The sequence below is a fragment of the Salmo salar genome, chromosome ssa19, assembly GCF_905237065.1.
Source record: "Salmo salar chromosome ssa19, Ssal_v3.1, whole genome shotgun sequence".
In the NCBI taxonomy this organism is placed as follows: domain Eukaryota; kingdom Metazoa; phylum Chordata; class Actinopteri; order Salmoniformes; family Salmonidae; genus Salmo; species Salmo salar.
This window is the reverse complement of record NC_059460.1, coordinates 54,412,283-54,434,999: the sequence shown is the minus strand read 5'-3', so window position 1 is coordinate 54,434,999 and position 22,717 is coordinate 54,412,283. Positions and strand designations below refer to the sequence as shown.

General features: G+C 43.3%; 1 protein-coding gene across 1 annotated transcript in view; it reads right to left on the bottom strand.

Moving 5' to 3' along the window:
- The window catches only part of LOC106579319 (TANK-binding kinase 1-binding protein 1), a 66,478-nt gene that overhangs the window by 35,504 nt on the left and 8,257 nt on the right, over positions 1–22,717 (bottom strand). Inside the window, exon 2 of the mRNA XM_045702485.1 lies at positions 5,093–5,336. Within this exon, the coding sequence (XP_045558441.1) occupies positions 5,093–5,320 (228 nt within the window). The 5' untranslated portion in view covers positions 5,321–5,336. The remainder of the gene's footprint in view (positions 1–5,092; positions 5,337–22,717) is intronic.

Here is a 22,717-nt window from a genome sequence, read left to right as displayed (position 1 = left end):
AAAGCTATTTTATTACCATTAAAATATAGGCTGTGATAGCTGTAGGCTTAATGGATATTCATTCATCCAATAGGCTAGTGCAATTTTGGTTTCATGTATTGGTATTCATGTACTTGGTATTTAGCACATTTTGGCTTCAAGGACAATAACAATTGTAGGCTATAACAAATGTACATTGTCATGCAGTGACAGAATGATAACTCCATCATCATCCTCTGCCTGCATCCCTAAGCCAACAAGTTTTCACAGTCTCACTGCAGAATTAGATGTTCATCCACGTTCTCCAAACGTCAAATTTGCTCCTGCTGCTCTGTATCGTTCCATTTCTCCAAATGTCACATTTCGAAGTTAAGTTTAGGCACTCATTCTGAATGGTTAAAGTAAGGGTTAAGGTTTGGGATAGGGTTAAAACCAAAAATAAAAAACCACTGTCCACGACTGGGATTGAACACGCACACTTCTGATCTATCCACCCATTCACCACCCCTGTCCCCAACACCCTTGCAAAAGTCAAGCCTACTTGATGGTAATAGCGCTCACTGTTGCCCCTAGTGGCCAGTTTTGAAGGCATTTCCGATGTCAGAACATGCATAGATGTCCAATTTCGGTCAATCTTGAATGACTGGGCTACCCTAACGCCTACCTGTAGCCTACCTGCCTCTGTTATAATGAATTACCACCTCTCTATCAGTCTTGCTTGTCCATCTTCCTCAATTCAAATGAGATATTCTTATAAATCTTGCAGGCAAAACATAATTAAATATTGCTACGTTATTTAACAATAGTGTGGATGTAGAGCTGTTTTTTTTTATAAAAACACCCAGATAGTGCAACTACTGCAAAGGCAACACAATACTATCAGACAGAGACAAGCTGGCCCGGGGAAAAAATGTGTGAGCCGCCCCCTCATTGGCTACTATGTTGCAATATCAATATTTGTTGATACAAAATGTTTCAATATTCTCTGAGCTGGCTAGTTCCTTGATACAATGCTTCAATATTCGCAGAAGGTTTCCCTTCCCTGGCGAATATTGCAGACAGGCAAATGCAAAACTGAGCGGGAAGCGCACAAGACAATGTTGGTGGGAAGCCCAGGAGACAATGACACTGTCGTAATAGCCTACACTGTATGTGTCGTTCCACAAGGGTGGCTTTATAAAGCCTAAAGCCTAAAGGGCAACCTTTTCATGTGGAGTGCCAATTTACAATTGATCCTACCATTTCTTAAGATCTGTGTGCTAGTTACAATACCTAACTGTGCTAAAATACATTTGAATTGCCCATAAACAAAATAATTCTATACTGGCCACTAAACAGTGGCGCTGTCCATTCAGCTCCATGCTACGGAGCTCCACTATGTCTACCTGTAGGCTACCAAGACGCTGCACACTTTAAAAAGGCATGTGTAGATTTTCCTTTTGTATTTCGTGATTTTTGTCACTCTTTGGTTGAGTTTGTCATCATGAGTCCCTGTCGATTGTAGGCTTAAGTAAGTCCTTTGATGTATACAGGGGTGCATTTTTGTCCCCACCAGTTTTAGCATTGGAATGTGATGTAAAACGAGGCAACGGTGTGCTTTAGGACCATGCGGACGCACTATTTATAGTTGTCCACATATTCTAAGTCAGAACCGTCCAGAATAGTGATGCTAGTCGGGCGGGCGGGTGCGGGCAGCGATCGGTTGAAGAGCATGCATTTCGTTTTACTAGCATTTAAGAGCAGTTGGAGGCCACGGAAGGAGTGTTGTACGGCGTTGAAGCTCGTTTGGAAAGAAGGGCCAGATGTCCAAAGAAGGGCCAGATGTATACAGAATGGTGTCGTTTGTGTAGAGGTGGATCAAAGAATCACCCGCAGCAAGAGCGACATCATTGATATATACAGAGAAAAGAGTCGGCCCAAGAAGTTGTGACTCGATAGCATGTATTATGCTTATATTTAATGTTGCACTGTATGCGCTGTTACACAAGTAAATGAGTCAATTTATGATGAGGTTGACAGACCTTTAAACCAAATACTGTGGTGATAATTAATGCCTGGGGAAATTTTTGTTTGTTTTTGCTGTTCTCCATACAATTTTTGAGTTTTTCAATTGTGTCGAAATACAGTAAATGAGCCTGAAACTTCCTAAAAATTCCTTGGGGGAATCAAACCCCCCCACCCCCACCCCACTTTGCCATACCCTAGGTTTAGCTGAACTGACGCCACTGCTCTAAACTCTACTTGTCATCCACCTTACTCTAAGCCAGCCTTAACATTGGAGAAAAAAAATTATACATTTTCATATCTGCAACTCAGATTCAGACCAACTAATTCCTCACATTTGTACAATTTTGTTAAAAGACCAATCGCATTATCCAAAAAAAAAGCACAGACTAGCTACGTAATGTATTTAAACAGGCACAGCACATAGTATTTAGTATGAATCTCAGCACCCAGAACCAAATCTTGCTATTCTATTTCATCTGTCACAAGAGAATAATTCAGTACTAACCAAATCAACGCATTCTTTTTGGGGTGATTAAAACTGAACAAACTGTTATTTTAATAAAGACTTTATAGGCATTCAACCGCACTGCAACCTTATGGAGGCCAAAAGCCTTGAGTGCCAGCTGCTTTCCTAATGGACAGTCTGTTACTGAGGGTACATACATCTGGGGGGGACAGAGACAAAAATAGCAATCTCAAGCCCCCAGGGCACTCTCTTCATCATCCTCCCTCTCGATCTCTTCTACTCTTTATTTCTCTCTCTCTTGCCCTTCTCTCTGTACCTTGTTTTTCACCCATCTCTCGCTCTTCCCTCCACCCCTCTCTCTCCATCCTGTCCCCTTTCTCTCCTCTCTTTCATCCCACCTGCAGCGCTGTCCCACAGGGTCACAATAGAGTCCCCCCTGCCAGGTGGAACAGCTCAGACTGTTCATCTGCTGCACCAGCTGTGTTCCTCTACACTACTTCTCTGCTACTCCATGCATGTAGAGAGCGGGGGTGACACATCATTGACTCAGCACAATATCACCACAGATGGGATACTGAGACCCTCGTCCCTCAACATGCAACATGCAACAGTGGTAGTCATCAACATTGGGCATATGGAAGCTAGATTCGTCAGTAAGTAGCCTTGCACGAGACTTGGCGTCTGCGAGCTGGAACAGCTCATAGGAGCAGCAGCCTCCTTTTTCTGTAGCGTGAGGCAGCTTGATGTACAAGTACACCCCCTGAACAGGACACTAGTCTATCGCAGGGCTTTACCCCCAATATATCTCCTTAATGCTGAGTGCTAAGAAAAGATGCATTGGGTCACATTTTCTACAGTCTTTGGTATGACTCGGCCGGGGATCAAACTCTCAACCTTCCAATATCAGGGTGGACACTCTAACCACAAGGCCGTCAGTAAGTAAGTGAGACTCCTGGGCAATTCCACGTTTAAAAACAAAAACCATTGATTTAAAAGTTTAACAAACCATTCAAACTATGCACAATGACTACTTTGAACAATTTACACAGTAAAAATATATACAGTACCAGTCAAAAGCTTAGACACTAACTTTGTATTTGAGATTCTTAAAAGTAGCCACCATTTGCCTTGATGACAGCTTTGCACACACTTGGCATTCTCTCAACCAGCTTCATGAGGTAGTCACCTGGAATGCATTTCAATTAACATGTGTGCCTTGTTAAAAGTTAATTTGTGGAATTTCTTTCATTCTTAATGCGTTTCAGCCAATCAGTTGTGTTGTGACGACGTAGGGGTGGTAAACAGAAGATAGCCCTATTTGGTAAAAGATCAAGTCCATATTATGGCAAGAACAGCTCAAATAAGTAAAGACAAACGACAGTCCATCATTACTTCAAGACATGAAGGTCAGTCAGTTTGGAAAATGTCAAGAACTTTTAAAGTTTCTTCAAGTGCATTCGCAAAAACCATCAAGCGCTATGATGAAACTGGCTCTCATGAGGTCTGCCACAGGAAAGGAAGACCCAGCTTTACCTCTGCTGCACAGGATAAGTTCATTAGAGTTAACTTCACCTCAGATTGCAGCCCAAATAAATGCTTCACAGAGTTCAAGTAACAGACACATCTCAACATGTTCAGAGGAGACTGCATGAATCAGGCCTTCATGGTTGAATTGGTGCAAAGAAACCACTACTAAAGGACACCAATAAGAAGAGACTTGCTAGGGCCAAATCTTTCTTTTGGTCTTATGAGAGTGTTAACTTTTGACTGGTACTGTATATATAATTACAAGAAAAACTGTGCAGATGCAAAGTATGTTAACTGAATTACGGTAAAATCTCCCTCAGTTTTATTCTGTTACCAAACTTTGAATCTGCACAGTTCCTCCTGTAAATGTGTTTTTGTAGGGCCTCCCGAGTGGCGCAGTGGTCTACGGCACTGCATCGCAGTTGCTAGTTGTGCCACTAGAGATCCTGGTTTGAGTCCAGTCTCTGTTACAGCCGGCCACGACAGGGAGACCCATGGCCCAGCGTTGTCTGGGTTAGGAGAAGGTTTGGCCGGCAGGAATGTCCTTGTGTGCTCTCTAGCGACTCCTGTGGCGGGCCGGGTGCATGCAGGCTGACATGGTCGTCAGGTGTACGGTGTTTCCTCCGACACATTGGTGCGGCTGGCTGCTGGCTTCCAGCGGGCATTGTGTCAAGCAGTGCAGCTTGGTTGGGTCGTGTTTCGGGGGACGCATGGCTCTCGACCTTCGCCATTCCCGAGTCCGTACGGGAGTTGCAGCGATGAGACAAGACTGTAACTACCAATTGGATACCACGAAATTGGGGAGAAAAAGGGGTAAAAGTAAAAACAAATGTTTTTGTAAGATTTTTTAAGTAGTCCTTGTCCATAGAATCCTATGGTTTGTTATACTTTGAAATCAATGGTTTTAGTTTGGTATACATTTGAAAGTGAAAATCGGAGTCTCAGCGTAATTCCGTTACCATGGCATTTCTCTCTTCTAACTCCTATTCCAGGAGTGTGTCCTTCCCAGAAACATCTCAGTCTCCTAACTGGAGCTTAGAGTATTTCCTGGTCATGTCACATGGTCAGGATCAGGAAAAGCTCATCTGTCAACCTATCAGCTCTGAGGCCTACCTTGATCTCGTAGATCTTGAGTTTCCTCTTAATGCCGCTGTTCTCTCTCTCCAGGCCCGCCAGCCGTGTCTTGATGTCCTGGTAGGCGGTGATGAGTGTGAAGTGGGAGGCGGAGTACATGTCTTCAGGGAGGGGTGAGGAGGACCAGCCCACGTCGCCACAGCCGTCCTCTTTTAAGCCCTCGCCACCTCCCAGCAACCTAAGCTCACCGCCGAATAGAGACTCCATTTCTCAGAGCCTCAACCTGCCAGAGGGAGAGAGAGATGATTAGTATGAAGATACACTACATGACCAAAAGTATGTGGACACCTGCTTGTCAAACATGTCGTTACAAAATCATGGGCATTAATGAGTTGGTCCCCCTTTGCTGCTACAACGACCTCCACTCTTCTGGGAAGGCTTTCCACTAGATGCTGGAACATTGCTGCGGGGACTTGCTTCCATTCAGCCACAAGAGCATTAGTGAGGTCTGGCACTGAGGTCAACCCCATTGCTCACCTTTGGGATGATTTGGAATGGCGACTGCGAGCCAGGCCTAATCGCCCAAAATCAGTGCCAGACAGTTGACCGGGGCAACTCTAGCATGGCAGAAATGTTACCAACTGACTTGTTGGAAAGGTGGCATCCTATGACGGTGCCACGTTGAAAGTCACTGAGCGCTTCAGTAAAGCCATACTACTGTCATTGTTTGTCTATGGAGATTACATGGCTATGTGCTCGATTTTATACACCTGTCAGCAATGGGTGTGGCTGAATTCCACAAATTTGAAGCGGTGTCCACATACTTTTGCATATATATTGTATATAGATATGTGTGGTGTGCGTCCAGTTGCATCCTTTTTTTCGATGCCAAATCCACCACTGGTGTGCATGGCCAAAGAGCTCTGCATAATTTCTGTGTAACACCTGGTCCAGTCTCCACTAATTGTACAAAGGTAATCATACTACAGTAATATTTATAACTGGAGCTTCTGGCTGCTCTCAAATCACCACTCCATGCTTTCAGCATCCTGTCGAAGACATTGCTAAAATGCCAGGAAGGCTAATGCCGCTCCTTGCATGTCTATAAACAGACTCTAATGGGAACTTCCAGACTCTTCTGGCACTGACACTGTAAAATATTCAGTGAGTGAAAGGGCAGTGAGAAGCATAGACGTCAGTGGCGACTGACAAGTTTACAAGCCACCTCACCACAGTATGTAATGATATTGTAACATTTTTCCCTAGATATCCTATGCTAACCCTCTAGGCTAGCCTCGTGCTCTGAGCATGCTAGCTAGCCATGCTAACTGACCAACCATGCTAATTCACAGTGACCTGACCTCAGTCTCCTCACGTTCCACCATGACTTTGGGGGGTTAGTTGTCATGGAAGATGAAGTGCACACACGATGATATCAGTAACCTCTATTTATGTGGCAGTTCACTGCACAAGAGCGTCACATAGGCCTACAGGGAGGGTAATCCAACTACTTTAACAAACAGCAGAAAGGTGTGGACCTAACCAATGCAAGATCCAATTGAAATGTCTTTTGAAATGGTGGTAGGACACCTTTTCCGAAATCAAGTCTTTGTGTTATATGTACTACTTGACAACAATACTATAACTGGCCGTGGATACTGTAGTCCATTTGGCTTATAACAGAGGTGTGTAAAAAGTTCCAGTGCTGCTTGCTTCGTGAGTCAGGCATTGCCTACTCAGCTATTTTAATCATATCTGCTTACTGCTCTATTCCTTGTGTTTCTACTAAAATGCCTCAAGTCTCTAAGAGCTTTGCACACCTGGATTGTACAATATTTGCCATTATTCTTGAAAAGAATTCTTCAAGCTCTGTCAAGTTGATTGTTGATCATTGATGGACAGCCATTTTCAAATCTTGCCATCGATTTTCAAACTGATTTGAGTCAAAACTGTAACTAGGCTTTCAGGAACATTCAAAGCCTTCTTGGTAAGCAACTCCAGTGTATATTTGGCCTTGTGTTTTAGGTTATTTTCCTGCTGAAAGGTGAATTTGTCTCCCAGTGTCTGTTGGAAAGCAGACTGAACCAGGTTTTCCTCTAGTATTTTGCCTGTGCTTATAGCTGTGCTATAAGCATGTGCTTATAGTATTCCATTCATTTTTATGTTAAAGAAATCCGTAATCCTGGCCGATTACAAGCATTCACATAACATGATGCAGCCACCACCATGCTTGAAAATATGAAGAGTGGTGTGTTGTGTTGGATTTGCCCCAAACATAACATTTGTATTCAGGACAAAAAGTAAATTTCTTTGCCACATTTTCTCCAGTTTTACTTTAGTGCCTTGTTGCAAACAGGATGCATGTTTTGGAATATTTTTATTCCGTACAGGCTTTCTTCTTTTCACTCTGTAATTTAGGTTAGTATTGTGGAGTAACTACAATGTTGTTGATCCATCCTCAGTTTGCTCATATCATCAACTCTGTAACTGTTTTTAAATCCCCATTGGCCTCATGGTGAAATCCCTGAGCTATCTATTTGAGTTTGGAAGGAAGCCTGTATCTTTGTAGTGACTGGGTGTATTGATACACCCTCCAAAGCGTAATTAATAACTTCACCATGCTCAAAGGGATATTCAATGTATTATTTTTCATTTTAACATATCTACTAATCGGTGCCATTCTTTGCGAGGCATTGAAAAACCTCCCTGGCCTGTGTGGTTGAATTTGTGTTTGTAATTCACTGCTCGATTGAGGGACCTTACAGATAATTGTATGGGGTACAGAGATGGGGTAGTCATTATTGAACACAGAATGAGAATATTATTCACAGAATATTATGTGTTTTGTTAAGCACATTTTTACTCCTGAACTTATTTAGGCTTGCCCTCACAAAGGGGTTGAATACTTATTTTCTACAAACAAAATTCCACTTTGACATTATGGGGTGTGTGTAGATCAGTGACACAATATCGCAATGTAATCTATTTTAAATGCAGGCTGTAACACAACAAAATATGGAAAAAGTACTGGGGTGTGAATACTTTCTGAAGGCACTGTATATATATATACACTGAACAAAAATATAAATGCAACATGCAACAATTTCAAAGATTTTGACTGAGTTAACAGTTCATATAAGAAAATCAATCAATTGAAATAATTTAATTAGGCCCGAAATCTATGGCTTTCACATGACTGGGAATACAGATAGGCATCTGTTGGTCACAGATACCTTTTTAAAAAAGGCAGGGGCGTGGATCAGAAAACCAGTCAGTATCTGGTGTGACCAGCATTTGCCTCAAGCAGCGCGACACATCTCCTTCCCATAGAGTTGATCAGACTGTAGAGTGTGGCCTGTAGAATGTTGTCTCACTCCTTTTCAATGGCTGTGCGAAGTTGGTGGATATTGGCGGGAACTGGAATACGTTGTCATACAAGTCGATCCAGAGCATCCCAAACATGTTCAATGGGTGACATGTTTGGTGAGTATGCAGGCCATGGAAGAACTGGGAATTTTTTTGCCCTCAGAACAACCTCAATGCGTCGTGTGCATGGACTATACAAGGTGTCGAAAGTGTTCCACAGGGATGCTGGCCAATGTTTACTCCAATGCTTCCCACAGCTTTGTAAAGTGGGCTGGATGTCCTTTGGGTGGGGGACCATTCTTGATACACACACAAAACTGTTGAGCGTGAAATACCCAGCAGAGTTGCACTTCTTGACACAAACCGGTGATCCTGGCACCTACTACCATACCCTGTTCAAAGGCACTTAAATATTTTGTCTTGCCCATTCACCCTCTGAATGGCACACGTACACAATCCATATCTGAAGTTGTCTCAAGGCTTAATAGGTATTACTGCACTGTCGGAGATAGAAACACAAGCATTTCGTTGCACCTGCGATAACATCTACAAATCTGTGTACCCGACCAATAAACTTTGATTTGGAGAGACAGAGCATTTATCACTGACTGGCCATTCTCTGGCTGCTGCCTACTCAGCTAGCTAGCTTCCCTCCACAAAATATCATCTCTCTCTTTGTCTCTCTCTCTCTGTCACTCCTCACCTCTCTCTCTCAGTACTCTATATCTCTCAGACCTACTGGGCTCCAGCTGCCTCCTCTCCCTGCCCGCTTCATTAGAGCGATTGCTACAGGAAGTCATACATTACCTGGGGCTGAGATGGCACCCATTGCACCGGCACACACAGAGACAGAGCGCCGCAGCACTCTCCTGAGAGCAAATCGGCACCTTCTACCACCTTTTATGGCTGTACTACCACCATATATAGCACCAGATACTGTGCATACTGGTTAGGTCGCTACAGTAACACACTGACAGAATAGTAGACCTGTGTTCATGTTGTAAAGAAGGAGATTCAGCATTGTGGTTCAGATTCATCAAAGGACCACATTAGGGAAGAAATGAATGCTTTATTGATAGTTACTGAAAAATGACGGTATCAGCATGCATAATATTGCATAATCAGTGTCTGTTGTCGCCACCAGCCTTTTGTCTTGTGTGGTGTGCCTGCTATGTGGGGTTAGATATCGATTCTTGAGATCAGATCTGATTTGTGTATGTAAAATCGTAAGGTATTCAGTAAATCCCACATTGGGGAGAGTGGAGTAAGTTGATCCATTTTTTTACATTCAGCGTCACTCCGTTAAGGGAAATATAGTATTATTTCTAACAAAGATGTCTACATATATTTCAGGATGTTGTGTATCCCTTGAAATAGTCAGAGTTCATGTAAACATGACAGTTTTGAAACATAGCTTGTCGCAAAAAAAGTGCTCTCTTGGCACAACTTTCCCTGGGTATGGGGTAAGCCACCTACAAATGTCTGTACTGAATGAAATATTACCACTACCTTTTTAAAACCATGTTTATCTTTATTTCCCAAACACAATTCAACACGATCACAATAACTTTTTTGTCTTTTAATACTTTTAAGCATATTTTAACACAGGCTCAACACCTAACAAAAACATTGTACTGAAAAGATTTGGCATGGGTCCTCAGATCCTCAAAAAGTTCTACAGCTGCACCATCGAGAGCATCCTGACCGGTTGCATCACCGCCTGGTATGGCAACTGCTCGGCATCTGACCGTAAGGCGCCACAGAGGGTAGTGCGTACGGCCCAGTACATCGCTGGGGCCAAGCTTCCTGCCATCCAGGACCTATTTACTGTATTAGGCGTTGTCAGAGGAAAGCCCATAAAATTGTCAGAGACTCCAGTCACTCAAATCATAAACTGTTCTCTCTGCTGCCGCACAACAAGCGGTACCGGAGCACCAAGTCTTGGACCAAAAGGCTCCTCAACAGCTTCTACCCCCAAGCCATAAGACTGCTGAACAATTAATCATATGGCCACCGGACTGCATTCACTTTAGTCACTTCACCCCTACCTACATGTACAAATTACCTCAACTAACCTGTACCCCTGCACACTGACGCTGTACCGGTAACCCCTGTATAGCCTCGTTATTGTTATGCTATTGTTTTACTTTGTTTATTTGAAAAATATTTTCTTAAATCTTCTTGAACTGCACTGTTGGTTAAGGGCTTGTGAGTAAGCATTTCACGGTAAGGTCTACAATTGTTGTATTCGGCGCATGTGACAAATAAATTTGATTTGTACTTTTTAAAAACACTTTTAACATAGGCCCTGTTGTTACCTCATATCCCAGCTTGCTTTAGGCCTGAGAAGAAAACATACATTTGTTCAACCATTGTGCCAATGCATCATGAAACTAACACAATAAATGAATTTGACTTGGTGAAAATCTGTTTTTTTGGACCTAACTTGCTTCTTCACAGACTCAATGAAATGACCTGTTCCTAAATATTAGGTCAAATTATACATTTTGTGTATGGTTTCCTAGAAACAAGGGTGGCTCAACTTACCCCAATCTGTCGTACTATAACGTATATATCCCATAACATGAGGATCTATATTTATCATGGACAGTCATTTTGAGTAAAGACATGAAGGATGTGAGCAAAGCTCTGCTCACATTCCCACTAGAATGTATTTAGGTATATATCAGAGTTGTAAACATCCTTAATTTCTTCACATTTGTTTTTCTGTTCAGCACCTGAACCAGTGCGATGAGTGTACTTTTCCCTTTTTCATTGGTCATTCTAACAGTCACATTGAAAGTTACAAAAAAAGTTACTGTTTGTTTTTCTCTTTCCCTAACTTAAAGATGTCTATTAAAAGCTCAGAAATCTACAAAGGTCACAAAGGCATCTCCATTCTCCAGTGGCTTTGCATACTTTCCTAGGTAATTTTCCCACAAAGATGCAAGCTGTGTAGTGTGTTGTTGTCTCCGGGCATGAATCGTTTGTGAAACAAGCGATAAACCCTCGCCAAATGGGTCACGCTGAATGTATTCCAATGACAATAGATTCAGAATCAAAGAACTCGGGGAGTGAGTCACTGTGAGTGTGAATTAATGTGAGAGTTTGTAGTTGGAGAAGGTAGATACATTTTTGCTTTTCTGAATCTCTAGTGTGAAACAGTGGCACAAAGAGGGAAAACCCATCAGAAGCTTGGCACATCTAATTCAGACATCACAACCCTGAATGGGCCAGTCCAGGGCTCAGAGGGGGGTGCCACCCTGCCCCCCACCATGTGCCCGCCTAATGCCCACGTAATACCGTCTCCCTCAGCTGCACCTGTTCCCCCGGCAGGAGTCTCCTTTTAGAGAGACATGGCCAGCTCTGGACTAGCACACACACTGAGAACCTATTAACACCCCAGTGAGGAGTGTGTGTGTACGTGTGTGTGTATACACACATGCATGTGTATGTGCATGCATATGTTTGCTCGCATGTGTGAGTGCGTGACTTTGTGTGTATGCCAGGCAGAGATGGAAAAAGCAGGGATACAATGGTGCCCATATGTCCTGACAGACATGCATGTCTGAACATCTTTACGTTCTGGGTTAGCTGGTGTCATGTTTGACATTTTCAGGCCTCAAAAGTAGTCACGTGCCACTACATCTGCTGTTGAGGTCAAGCTAAACCCTTCAATGGATTCTCCCAGGTTAATTCTGAAATCCATCTACATTGGGGGAAAAAGGTATTTGATCCCCTGCTGATTTTGTACGTTTACCCACTTACAAAGAAATTATCCGTCTATAATTTTAATAGTAGGTTTATTTGAACAGTGAGAGACAGAATAACAACAAAAAAATCCAGAAAAACGCATGTCAAAAATGTTAGAAAATGATTTGCATTTTAATGAGGGAAATAAGTATTTGACCCCTCTGCAAAACATGACTTAGTACTTGGTGGCAAAACCCTTGTTGGCAATCACAGAGGTCAGACATTTCTTGTAGTTGGCCACCAGGTTTGCACACATCTCAGGAGGGATTTTGTCCCACTCCTCTGCAGATCTTCTCCAAGTCATTAAGGTTTCGAGGCTGATGTTTGGCAACTCGAACCTTCAGCTCCCTCCACAGATTTTATATGGGATTAAGGTCTGGAGACTGGCTAGGCCATTCCAGGACCTTAATGTGCTTCTTCTTGAGCCACTCCTTTGTTGCCTTGGCCATGTGTTTTGGGTCATTGTCATGCTGGAATACCCATCCACGACCCATTTTCAATGCCCTGGCTGAGGGAAGGAGGTTCTCACCCAAGATTTGACGGTACAGGGCCCCGTCCATCGTCCCTTTGATGCGGTGAAGTTGTCCTGTCCCCTTAGCAGAAAAACACCCCCAAAGCATAATGTTTCCACCTCCATGTTTGACGGTGGAGATGGTGTTCAGGGGGACCTTGCGGGCGCTGCAGGATTTCAGTCCTTCACGGCGTAGTGTGTTACCAATTGTTTTCTTGGTGACTATGGTCCCAGCTGCCTTGAGATCATTGACAAGATCCTCCCGTGTAGTTCTGGGCTGATTCCTCACCGTTCTCATGATCATTACAACTCCACGAGGTGAGATCTTGCATGGAGCCCCAGGCCGAGAGATATTGACAGTTCTTTTGTGTTTCTTCCATTTGCGAATAATCACACCAAATGTTGTCACCTTTTCACCAAGCTGCTTGGCGATGGTCTTGTAGCCCATTCCAGTCTTGTGTAGGTCTACAATCTTGTCCCTGACATCCTTGGAGAGCTCTTTGGTCTTGGCCATGGTGGAGAATTTGGAATCTGATTGATTGATTGCTTCTGTGGATAGGTGTCTTTTTTACAGGTAACAAGCTGCGGTTAGGAGCACTCCCTTTAAGAGTGTGCTCCTAATCTCAGCTCGTTACCTGTATAAAAGACACCTGGGAGCCAGAAATCTTTCTGATTGAGAGGAGGTCAAATACTTATTTCCCTCATTAAAATGCAAATCAATTTATAACATTGTTGACATGCGTTTTTCTGGATATTTTTGTTTGGACCATAATCACCAAGAAAACAATTGGTAACATACTACGCCGGGAAGGACTGAAATCCTGCAGTGCCCGCAAGGTCCACCTGCTCAAGAAAGCACATATACATGCCCGTCTGAAGTTTGCCAATGAACATCTGAATGATGCAGACGACAACTGGGTGAAAGTGTTGTGGTCAGATGAGACCAAATTGGAGCTCTTTGGCATCAACTCAACTCGCCGTGTTTGGAGGAGGAGGAATGCTGCCTATGACCCCAAGAACACCATCCCCACCGTCAAACAAGGAGGTGGAAACATTATGCTTTGGGGGTGTTTTTCTGCTAAGGGGACAGGACAACATCAAAGGGACGATGGACGGGGCCATGTCCCATCAAATATTGGGTGAGAACCTCCTTCCCTCAGCCAGGGCATTGAAAATGGGTCGTGGATGGGTATTCCAGCATGACAATGACCCAAAACACACGGCCAAGGCAACAAAGGAGTGACTCAAGAAGAAGCACATTAAGGTCCTGGAGTGGCCTAGCCAGTCTCCAGATCTTAATCCCATAGAAAATCTGTGGAGGGAGCTGAAGGTTCAAGTTGCCAAACTTCAGCCTCGAAACCTTAATGACTTGGAGAAGATCTGCAAAGAGGAGTGGGACAAAATCCCTCCTGAGATGTGTGCAAACCTGGTGGCCAACTACAAGAAACGTCTGACCTCTGATTGCCAACAAGGGTTTTGCCACCAAGTACTAAGTCATGTTTTGCAGAGGGGTCAAATACTTATTTCCCTCATTAAAATGCAAATCATTTTATTACATTTTTGACATGCGTTTTTCTGGATTTTTTTGTTGTTATTCTGTCTCTCACTGTTCAAATAAACCTACCATTAAAATTATAGACTGATCCTTTCTTTGTCAGTGGGCAAACGTACAAAATCAGCAGGGGATCAAATACTTTTTTCCCCCACTGTATATAAAACAAGACGTTTCGATAACCTTCACCCTCCCCACTGCCGCACCCCGCAGTCAATTCTCTATGAGATACAGAGGTAGCATACTATGGAATTCTTATCTTCACATTGTCAGCCTGATGGACCAAACTCTCCAATAATCCCCTCCATGTAGTCTAACTCTCACACATAATCAAACATAGTTTCTCATTTTGGATTATATCATGTACAATTATAATTAATATGCTTTGTTTAACTGAATGAACAAACCTTTTTTGTGTACTTATATTTGTTGTCTGGTTTTCATATACAGTGCATTCGGAAAGTATTCAGACCCCTTTACTTTTTCCACATTCTGTTACACTACAGCCTTATTCTAAAATGTATTCTAAAATAGTTTTTTCCCCTCATCAATCTACACACAATACCCCATAACGACAAAGTAAATACTGTTTTTTTAGAAATGTTTGCAAATTAATAAAAAATAAAAAACTGAAATATCACATTTACATAAGTATTCAGACCCTTTTACTCAGTACTTTTTTGAAGCACCGTCGGCAGCAATTACAGCCTCACGTCTTCTTGGGTATGATGCTACACCTGTATTTGGCACACCTGTATTCACCCCAGTCTGAGGCTCAGACCGCTCTGGAGCAGGTTTTCATCAAGGATCTCTGTACTTTGCTCCGTTCACCTTTCCCTCGATCCTGACTAGTCTCCCAGTCCCTGCCGATGAAAAACATGCACACAGCATGATGCTGCCACCACAATGCTTCACCGTAGGGATGGTGCCAGGTTTCCTCCAGGCGTGCCGCTTGGCATTCAGGCCAAAGAGTTCAATCTTGGTGTCGTTGGAAATGGAGGACCAAAACGCAGCAGGTATGTGTATACTCATCTTCTTTATTTATGGGAAAAGAAGGAAAAAACCAAACAAACACGTATACAAAAATAAACAAAACGATGAACGACAAAATAACAGTCTTGAAGGCAACACAGCAATCCAAGAACAATCTCCCACAAATACAAGACAAACACACCCAACTAATATAGGACTTCCAATCAAAGGCAACACCAAACAGCTGCCTTCAATTGGAAGTCCACCCCAATTAACTCAACATAGAAACACACTCACTAGACTACACATAGAAATACATAAACATAGACCATAACTCAAAACCCGTAAATAATAAATCAAACGCCCTCCTAACTAACACACCACCCTGAACCACATAGAACAAATACCCTCTGCCACGTCCTGACCAAACTACAATAACAATTAACCCTTATACTGGCCAGGACGTGACACTTGGTTTAATCAGACCAGCGAATCTTGTTTCTCATGGTCTGAGAGTCCTTTAGGTGCCTTTGGCAAACTCCAAGCGGGCTGACATGTGCCTTTTACTGAGGAGTGGCTTCCGTCTAGCCACTCTACCATAAAGACCTTATTGGTGGAGTGCTGCAGAGATTGTTGTCCTTCTGGAAGGTTCTCCCATCTCCACAGAGGAATTCTGGAACTCTCTCAGAGTGACCATCGGGTTCTCGGTCACCTCCTTGACCATGGCCCTTCTCCCCCGATTGCTCAGTTTCCCAACTCTGGGAAGAATCTTGGTGGTTGCAAACTTCTTCCATTTAAGAATGATGGTACCCTTCCCCAGATCTGTGCCTCAACACAATCCTGTCTCGGAGCTCTACAGACAATTCCTTCGACCTCATGGCTTGGTTTTTGCTCTGACATGCACTGTCAACTGTGGGACCTTATATAGACAGGTGTGTGCCTTTTCAAATCATGTCCAATCAATTGAATTTACCACAGGTGGACTACAGTCAAGTTGTAGAAACATCTCAAGGATGATCAATGGAAACAGGATGCACCTGAGCTCAATTTCGAGACTCATAGCAGAGGGTCTGAATACTTACAGTATGTAAATAAGGTACTCCTGTTTTTTTTTGGTTTTTTATAAATTTGCATTTCTAAAAACCTGTTTTTGTTTTTTCATTAAGGGGTATTGTGTGTAGACTGATGAGGAAAAACATTTATTTAATACATTTTAGAATAAGGCTGTAACGTAACAAAATGTGGATACACTCCATCTGCAGCAGTCCACCAACCTCACCTGCACACCGTTTTTACCAGTTACTTTTCTCTGTACTGTTTTGTCCGATTGGAATTCAGGTGTATAGCAGCTTGACCTACACCATGTCCCCATGTATTTACAGTCTGACATCAGCGGTGTTGTCCCATACAGGATGTCAGTACTATAACTGTCCCAAACTGTACTGTGTTAACAATGCACAGCCATCACGTCATGCTGTGCCATTCCATTCCATGCCATGATTCATCCCTCCGCATCAGCGTAGGCAGCCTGGCAAAATGCAGCCTCGAGCTGTGTGTGTGTAGGGGGTTTGTGTGAGGATGTAGAGGCGGTTGTCACCCATTAGATTGATAGAGGGAGCAGGGGGTGGACAATGAGCTCTCTCTCTTTCTCTCTCTCTCGCCTCTTCTCTTTCTGTCTCTCTTTCATCTCTCTTCTTCCCCCTCTCTCCCTAATTATCTTTCTCTCCCTCTCCTCTCTCCTTCTCTTTCTCCCGAACCTGTGGGAGCCTGGCTCTGCATTGCCTTTCCCCCCTTCCTCCCCTCGTTTCCTCCCTCCATCTCAGTCATCCCCCCTGTCGTACTGAGCGGGGACCCGCAGCTCCAGCAGAAAAGTTCATCACACCCCCCCAAGGAGGGGGAATTACTCTCAGCACCAAGTTTCAATGACAACTTTCCCACAAAATACATTAATCTCCTCATTATTAGCACTGCAGTCCCTCCTTCTCAAGGCTAGCTCAAAGTCCTGCAGCAGTATCCAAGTGCAAAGAGAAAACAATGAGATTTTGGTCTGTTTTTTTAATGTCTTTCTTCATCCAATCACCACCCGTCCCCCTCCTTCCTACGCCTGCCACCTTGAGCTGTCCATCAAACTTGGTCACACACACACACACACACACACACACACACACACACACACACACACACACACACACACACACACACACACACACACACACACACACACACACACACACACACACACACACACACACACACACAGTAGTGAGTCAGAGGCTTTACCCAGGAAGGATCACAGTGAAACATTCCCTCCCCATAATTTCCGCTGCTCAGCCGTTACGAAGCAACATCAAGGCCACCGAGCACAGCCCACATGCACAGAAGGCATAAATACTGGAGTGAACGATTGCTACTTGGAAAAGATCAGTGACGTGCAGTCAGGGTAGGCAGGGAAGGCAGTGGTTACCCAGTGATAATCTAATAAAGAAAAGCTGTATATACACCCGCGTTGCTAAGAGCAGCTACTAGCTAGCTAGTGTAGCTAGCTTGTTAGCTAGCTGACTGCGCCATTCATTGGTTTGTTGCCTAGCTATTTAGTTGTAACGAGCTATAACTATATGTATCCTTGAAGTTGTGTTACATTTCTGATGTCTGTGATCTGAAAGCCACACATCTGATTAGCTATCCAGGTAGGTAACTAGCTACTTCACTTTACACAGGTGGCACAGAATAGCCATGATCATTGGAAGAATTGTAAATCCATTGTGAAAGGCTATGGAGTTTGTGTTGCAAATTCTCCCGATTAAATGTGTCTATATATTGGTCTTTTAGTGCCTTTCAGTTGTAACTGTGGATGCTACATCGGTCTATGGGTGACCTGAGTTGATCAGTGTGACATTTTGGTTGGATGAAATTGAAATATGATGCCATCACAGGCGATCGCTTGTGTATCTTGGCAACATTGGTATTTATATTTGGTAAAAACAAAATTACATTTTGGTTAATAGCCTATGCCACTCTGGTTGTTGGAGCTATCTGTTGTATGGTGAACTTGGGATTCATCAAGGTTTATTTTTGAGTAAATTTGGCTTTGATAATAGCCAGTGCTTACCCTGCCACCAACCTCACCGCACGTCACTGAAAGAGATAAGATGGAAGGATGAGATTGAGAGGACCAGAATCACGCAGAGAAGAAGAGTGTGTGATGTAGAAGTGCTGTGTAGTCTTCAGGGTCGCTACATAGACATAGACACACACACACACACACACCACTAAAAGCCTTTTCTACATGCCCATGTTGTATTCATCCCAGATCAACTACAGATGTAGGGTCTTAATTTGATCACCCTTTTGTTGCTGAGAAATGCAAACATGTAGTGTATTTGAGTTTTAAAAAGGCTTCTAAAGTTTGTAATTTCAACTTTGACATTTCAGACCTTGATTTGCCCTAATGAAAAATGTATCAACCCCTACAAAAAGGTCCATTAATTATAATCCATATAATAATTCCTGTTGCTGCAGGATTATATTCCTGCTGTAGCAAAGTGGCTCAAATTAAGATCCTACATCTGTAGTACAATGCTAACCAGGTAAATTATACTGAACAAAAATATAAACACACATGTAAAGTGTTGGTCCCATGTTTTATGAGCTGAAATAAAAGATCCCAGAAATGTTCCATACGCACAAAAACCTTATTTCTCTCAAATCCCTGTTAATGAGCATTTCTTCTTTGCCAAGATAATCCGTCCACCTGACAGTTGTGGCATGTCAAGAAGCTGATCATTACACAGGTGAACCTTGTGCTGGGGCCAATAAAAAGCCACTCTAAAATGTGCAGTATGTCACACAACACAATGCCACAGATGTCCCAAGTTTTGAGGGATCGTGCAATTGCCAAGCTGACTGCAGGAATGTCCACCAGAGCTGTTGCCAGAGAATTGAATGTTCATTTCTCTACCATAAGCCACCTCCAACGTTTTAGAGAATTTGGAAGCATGTCCAACCGGCCTCACAACTGCAGAGCATGTGTCACCATGCCAGCCCAGGACCTCCACATCCGGCTTCTTCACTTGCAGGATCGTCTGTAATAAAGCCCTTATGTGGGGAAAAACTCATTCTGATTGGCTGGGCCTTGCGCCCCAGTGGGTGGGCCAGTCTCGCAAGTTGGTGGGCCTATGCCCTCCCACTCCCACTGATGGCTGCGCCCCTGCCCAGTCATGTGAAATCCATTGCAAACTCCTCGAGTGATATTGCTGCCGAGCAATGATAAATGAGACCGTGTTGATTAGTCAATCAATAACGATATGTGTGATTTAATTGACTTTCAGTGCTATGGCATTCACTGCTATGACATTCATAGCTATGACATTCAGATTAATGAACACAGCACATGTCTTACTCTCCTCTCAGCCTGGACCAGCAGCTGAGAAAAAGATGAGTGTGAAAGCAGTGGGTTGGATCAGGAGGAATATTTGATGAACGTAAGCAATATTGCTCTCTCTCACTCTGTGTGTGTGTGTGTGTGTGTGTGTGTGTGTGTGTGTGTGTGTGTGTGTGTGTGTGTGTGTGTGTGTGTGTGTGTGTGTGTGTGTGTGTGTGTGTGTGTGTGTGTGTGTGTGCAGTGCGTTGTGTCTATGTCAGCGTCTGTGTAGGTTTGATAGAGAAACACAGCTGCGTTTACACAGGCAGCCGATTCAGATTTTTTGCCCTTTTATTGATCTTTTGCCCAATTAGGTCTGATCTTTTGCCAAAAGATCAGAATTGGGCTGCCTCTGTAAACACAGCCAAGTTGTGTGTGTCTCAGAGTGTGTGCACACGTGTTCCTCTCTCTCAAGGCATTAGTCCATTACTCTAATGAAAAGCCTGGGGTGTCCTTGGCAGAGGACAGAGGCCCCCCTTCTTCTCACCCCACCACCATCCCTGTGACGCTCTGCTCATCTCCTCACAGACTGGGGGAAGGGGGAGGAGAGTGGGTGAAGAGATGATGGAAACACAGCAAAACTAGAGAAAGGGCTGTAAGAAGGTGACTGGGAAAAGAGGAGGACTGTCTCTCCATTCTAGTTGGAGTAAAAAGAATGGAGCTCAGGGAGAGAGTTAAGCTGAATGTCACTTGTACACAGCGGAGAGTTGACGCTATGAAGACGTGCACGCGCGTGCACACACACGAGCACAGAGACAAAGACAGACACAGTAGTGATGCGCGGGTCAGCTCTTTGTTCATCCACATCCGCCCGACTATATGTGATGAAGTGAAAATCTGAGGCCTGCACCTGACCCTAACCCACAAATGCGCTGTAGGCTATTTGTTAGTCAACTTGCCTGTAATTAGACACATGCAGCTTACCTTCTGTCATTACTTGTTGCCCTAGAATACTAAATAAACCCTTGCTTACCAGAAAATATGTAATTCATCATTATGAATGCTTTAATCTAGTTGACATAGGTAAAGTTCTTGCTTTCATCTCTGCTTCTCTCACACGGCAAAGACGTTAAGGGACCGGGGAGAAAATGCAATAATTAATAAAAAACTGAAAATTATTTTCAGTTCAAAATTTCCAAATTACATCACTTTGTCCAGTTTTAAGGGAACTTAAAGTTATGAAAATGACCCAATATGTTTCAGATAAGATTTCATTTTGGCTTGGATGCATGTTTCATGTGGTTGAAATACTATTAGCTTTTATGGTGCTGATAAAGATAGCACCTTTGCAGACGGTCCCTACCCATGCATTCATTCTCTCAAGTTGCTGAAATAAATAAATCATATATCTCCACTCCTGTTCTAGAGTCAGAATGTACATTTGGTGTATCATTTTACTTCACAAACTGCTTAATTCTGCATGAGTTAATATTATATTAGGGTATGTGAGAGGTTAGACCAACAGTCAGTGTCCAGATTTCAGTTACTATTCCATTTGACCCATTTGATCAGTACAGTTCCCTTTACCTGCCATATTTGAAGTTTGTTGAATTTGTTTACTACATCACAATCATCAACAACATATTTCCAAACATGAGGCTACTGTTCTGAAGCTCTCCCTTTTTATTTTCAACTCTCCATTTTGCAGCTTTTCTCTTATTGAATTAACCTCAGTGGATCAACGTGAACTTTTTCTTCCCAAGTTCCTAAAAGCATTCGGCAATTGGAGTGTATTTGGCCTGCGTACAGTTAAGCCCTAAAGCTTAGGCTTACGCAATAATGTCAGATAAAAAAATATGAAAGAAAAACCTCAATGTATCCTATAGATCTAAATAACACAAGATGTATACATGCATTGTTTTCTCTTTATTCAATCTGCCACGCATCCACCCGCCCTTCATCCAAACAAATGCACTGCGGGTTATGAGTCAACCCGCCCATCACTAACACAGTCACACACACACACACAGAAATCCTCAGCAGACAGGGAGTGGAAGGCACGTACTAACAGACGTCACTTGTCTCTGCTAACGACAGAGATGTGCAGCTGCCACCTGAGAGAGAGAGACTGTGATGGAAGGACCTAATGGAGCACAGAACACGCAACACTCAGAGAGGGAAAAGAAACTGAAGAACTGGAGGGACAGAAAAACACATAACAGAAAAAGTCAGAGGTAAGAAAGAGATCGAAAGATAGAGAGACAGACACACACAGAGAGAGAGACACACACAGAGAGAGAGAGACACACACAGAGAGAGAGACACACACAGAGAGAGACACACACACAGAGAGACACACACAGAGAGAGACACACACAGAGAGAGACACACAGAGAGAGACACACAGAGAGAGACACACAGAGAGAGACACACACAGAGAGAGAGACACACAGAAAAAGGAGAAAGAGAGGAAGAAAGAGAGAGAGAGAGAGAGAGAGGGCGAAATATGAAGAGCGATAGAGAAAGGAAAGAGAGAGATAGCAGGGGAGATGAATGGATGCAGGCTAAACAAATAGGCGGCACCTTCTATTTAGAGTGACAGAACGGTGAGCTGTGTGTGACAGCCAATTATTACCCCCAGACTCAGAAACAAACACAGGCTTGTTAAGGAGCAATGATTGCACATGTTCCAGTTCAGCACTCTCCACACACTTTGTACAGGCCTACAGACCCCTCGCTCAAAATAGCACACTTGTTGTTAATTGAAGTTCATTATGCACCAAATCAAATCAAGCTTTATTTATACTGAACTAAAAGCAACACTTTTCAAAGATTTTGTGAGTTACAGTTCACATAAGGAAATCAGTCAACTGAAATTAATTCATTAGGCCCTAATCTATGGATTTCACATGACTGGCAGGGGTGCGGCCATGGGTGGGCCAGACACCACCAATCAGAATGAGTTTTTCCCCACAAAAGAGCTTTATTACAGACAGAAATACTCCTCACGATCCCGCAGGTGAAGAAGCCGGATGTGAAGGTCCTGGGCTGGTGTCGTTACATGTGGCCTGCGGGTGTGAGGTCGGTTGGACGTACTGCCAAATTCTCTAAAACGACCTTGGAGGTTTTTATGGTGGAGTTTATGGTGGA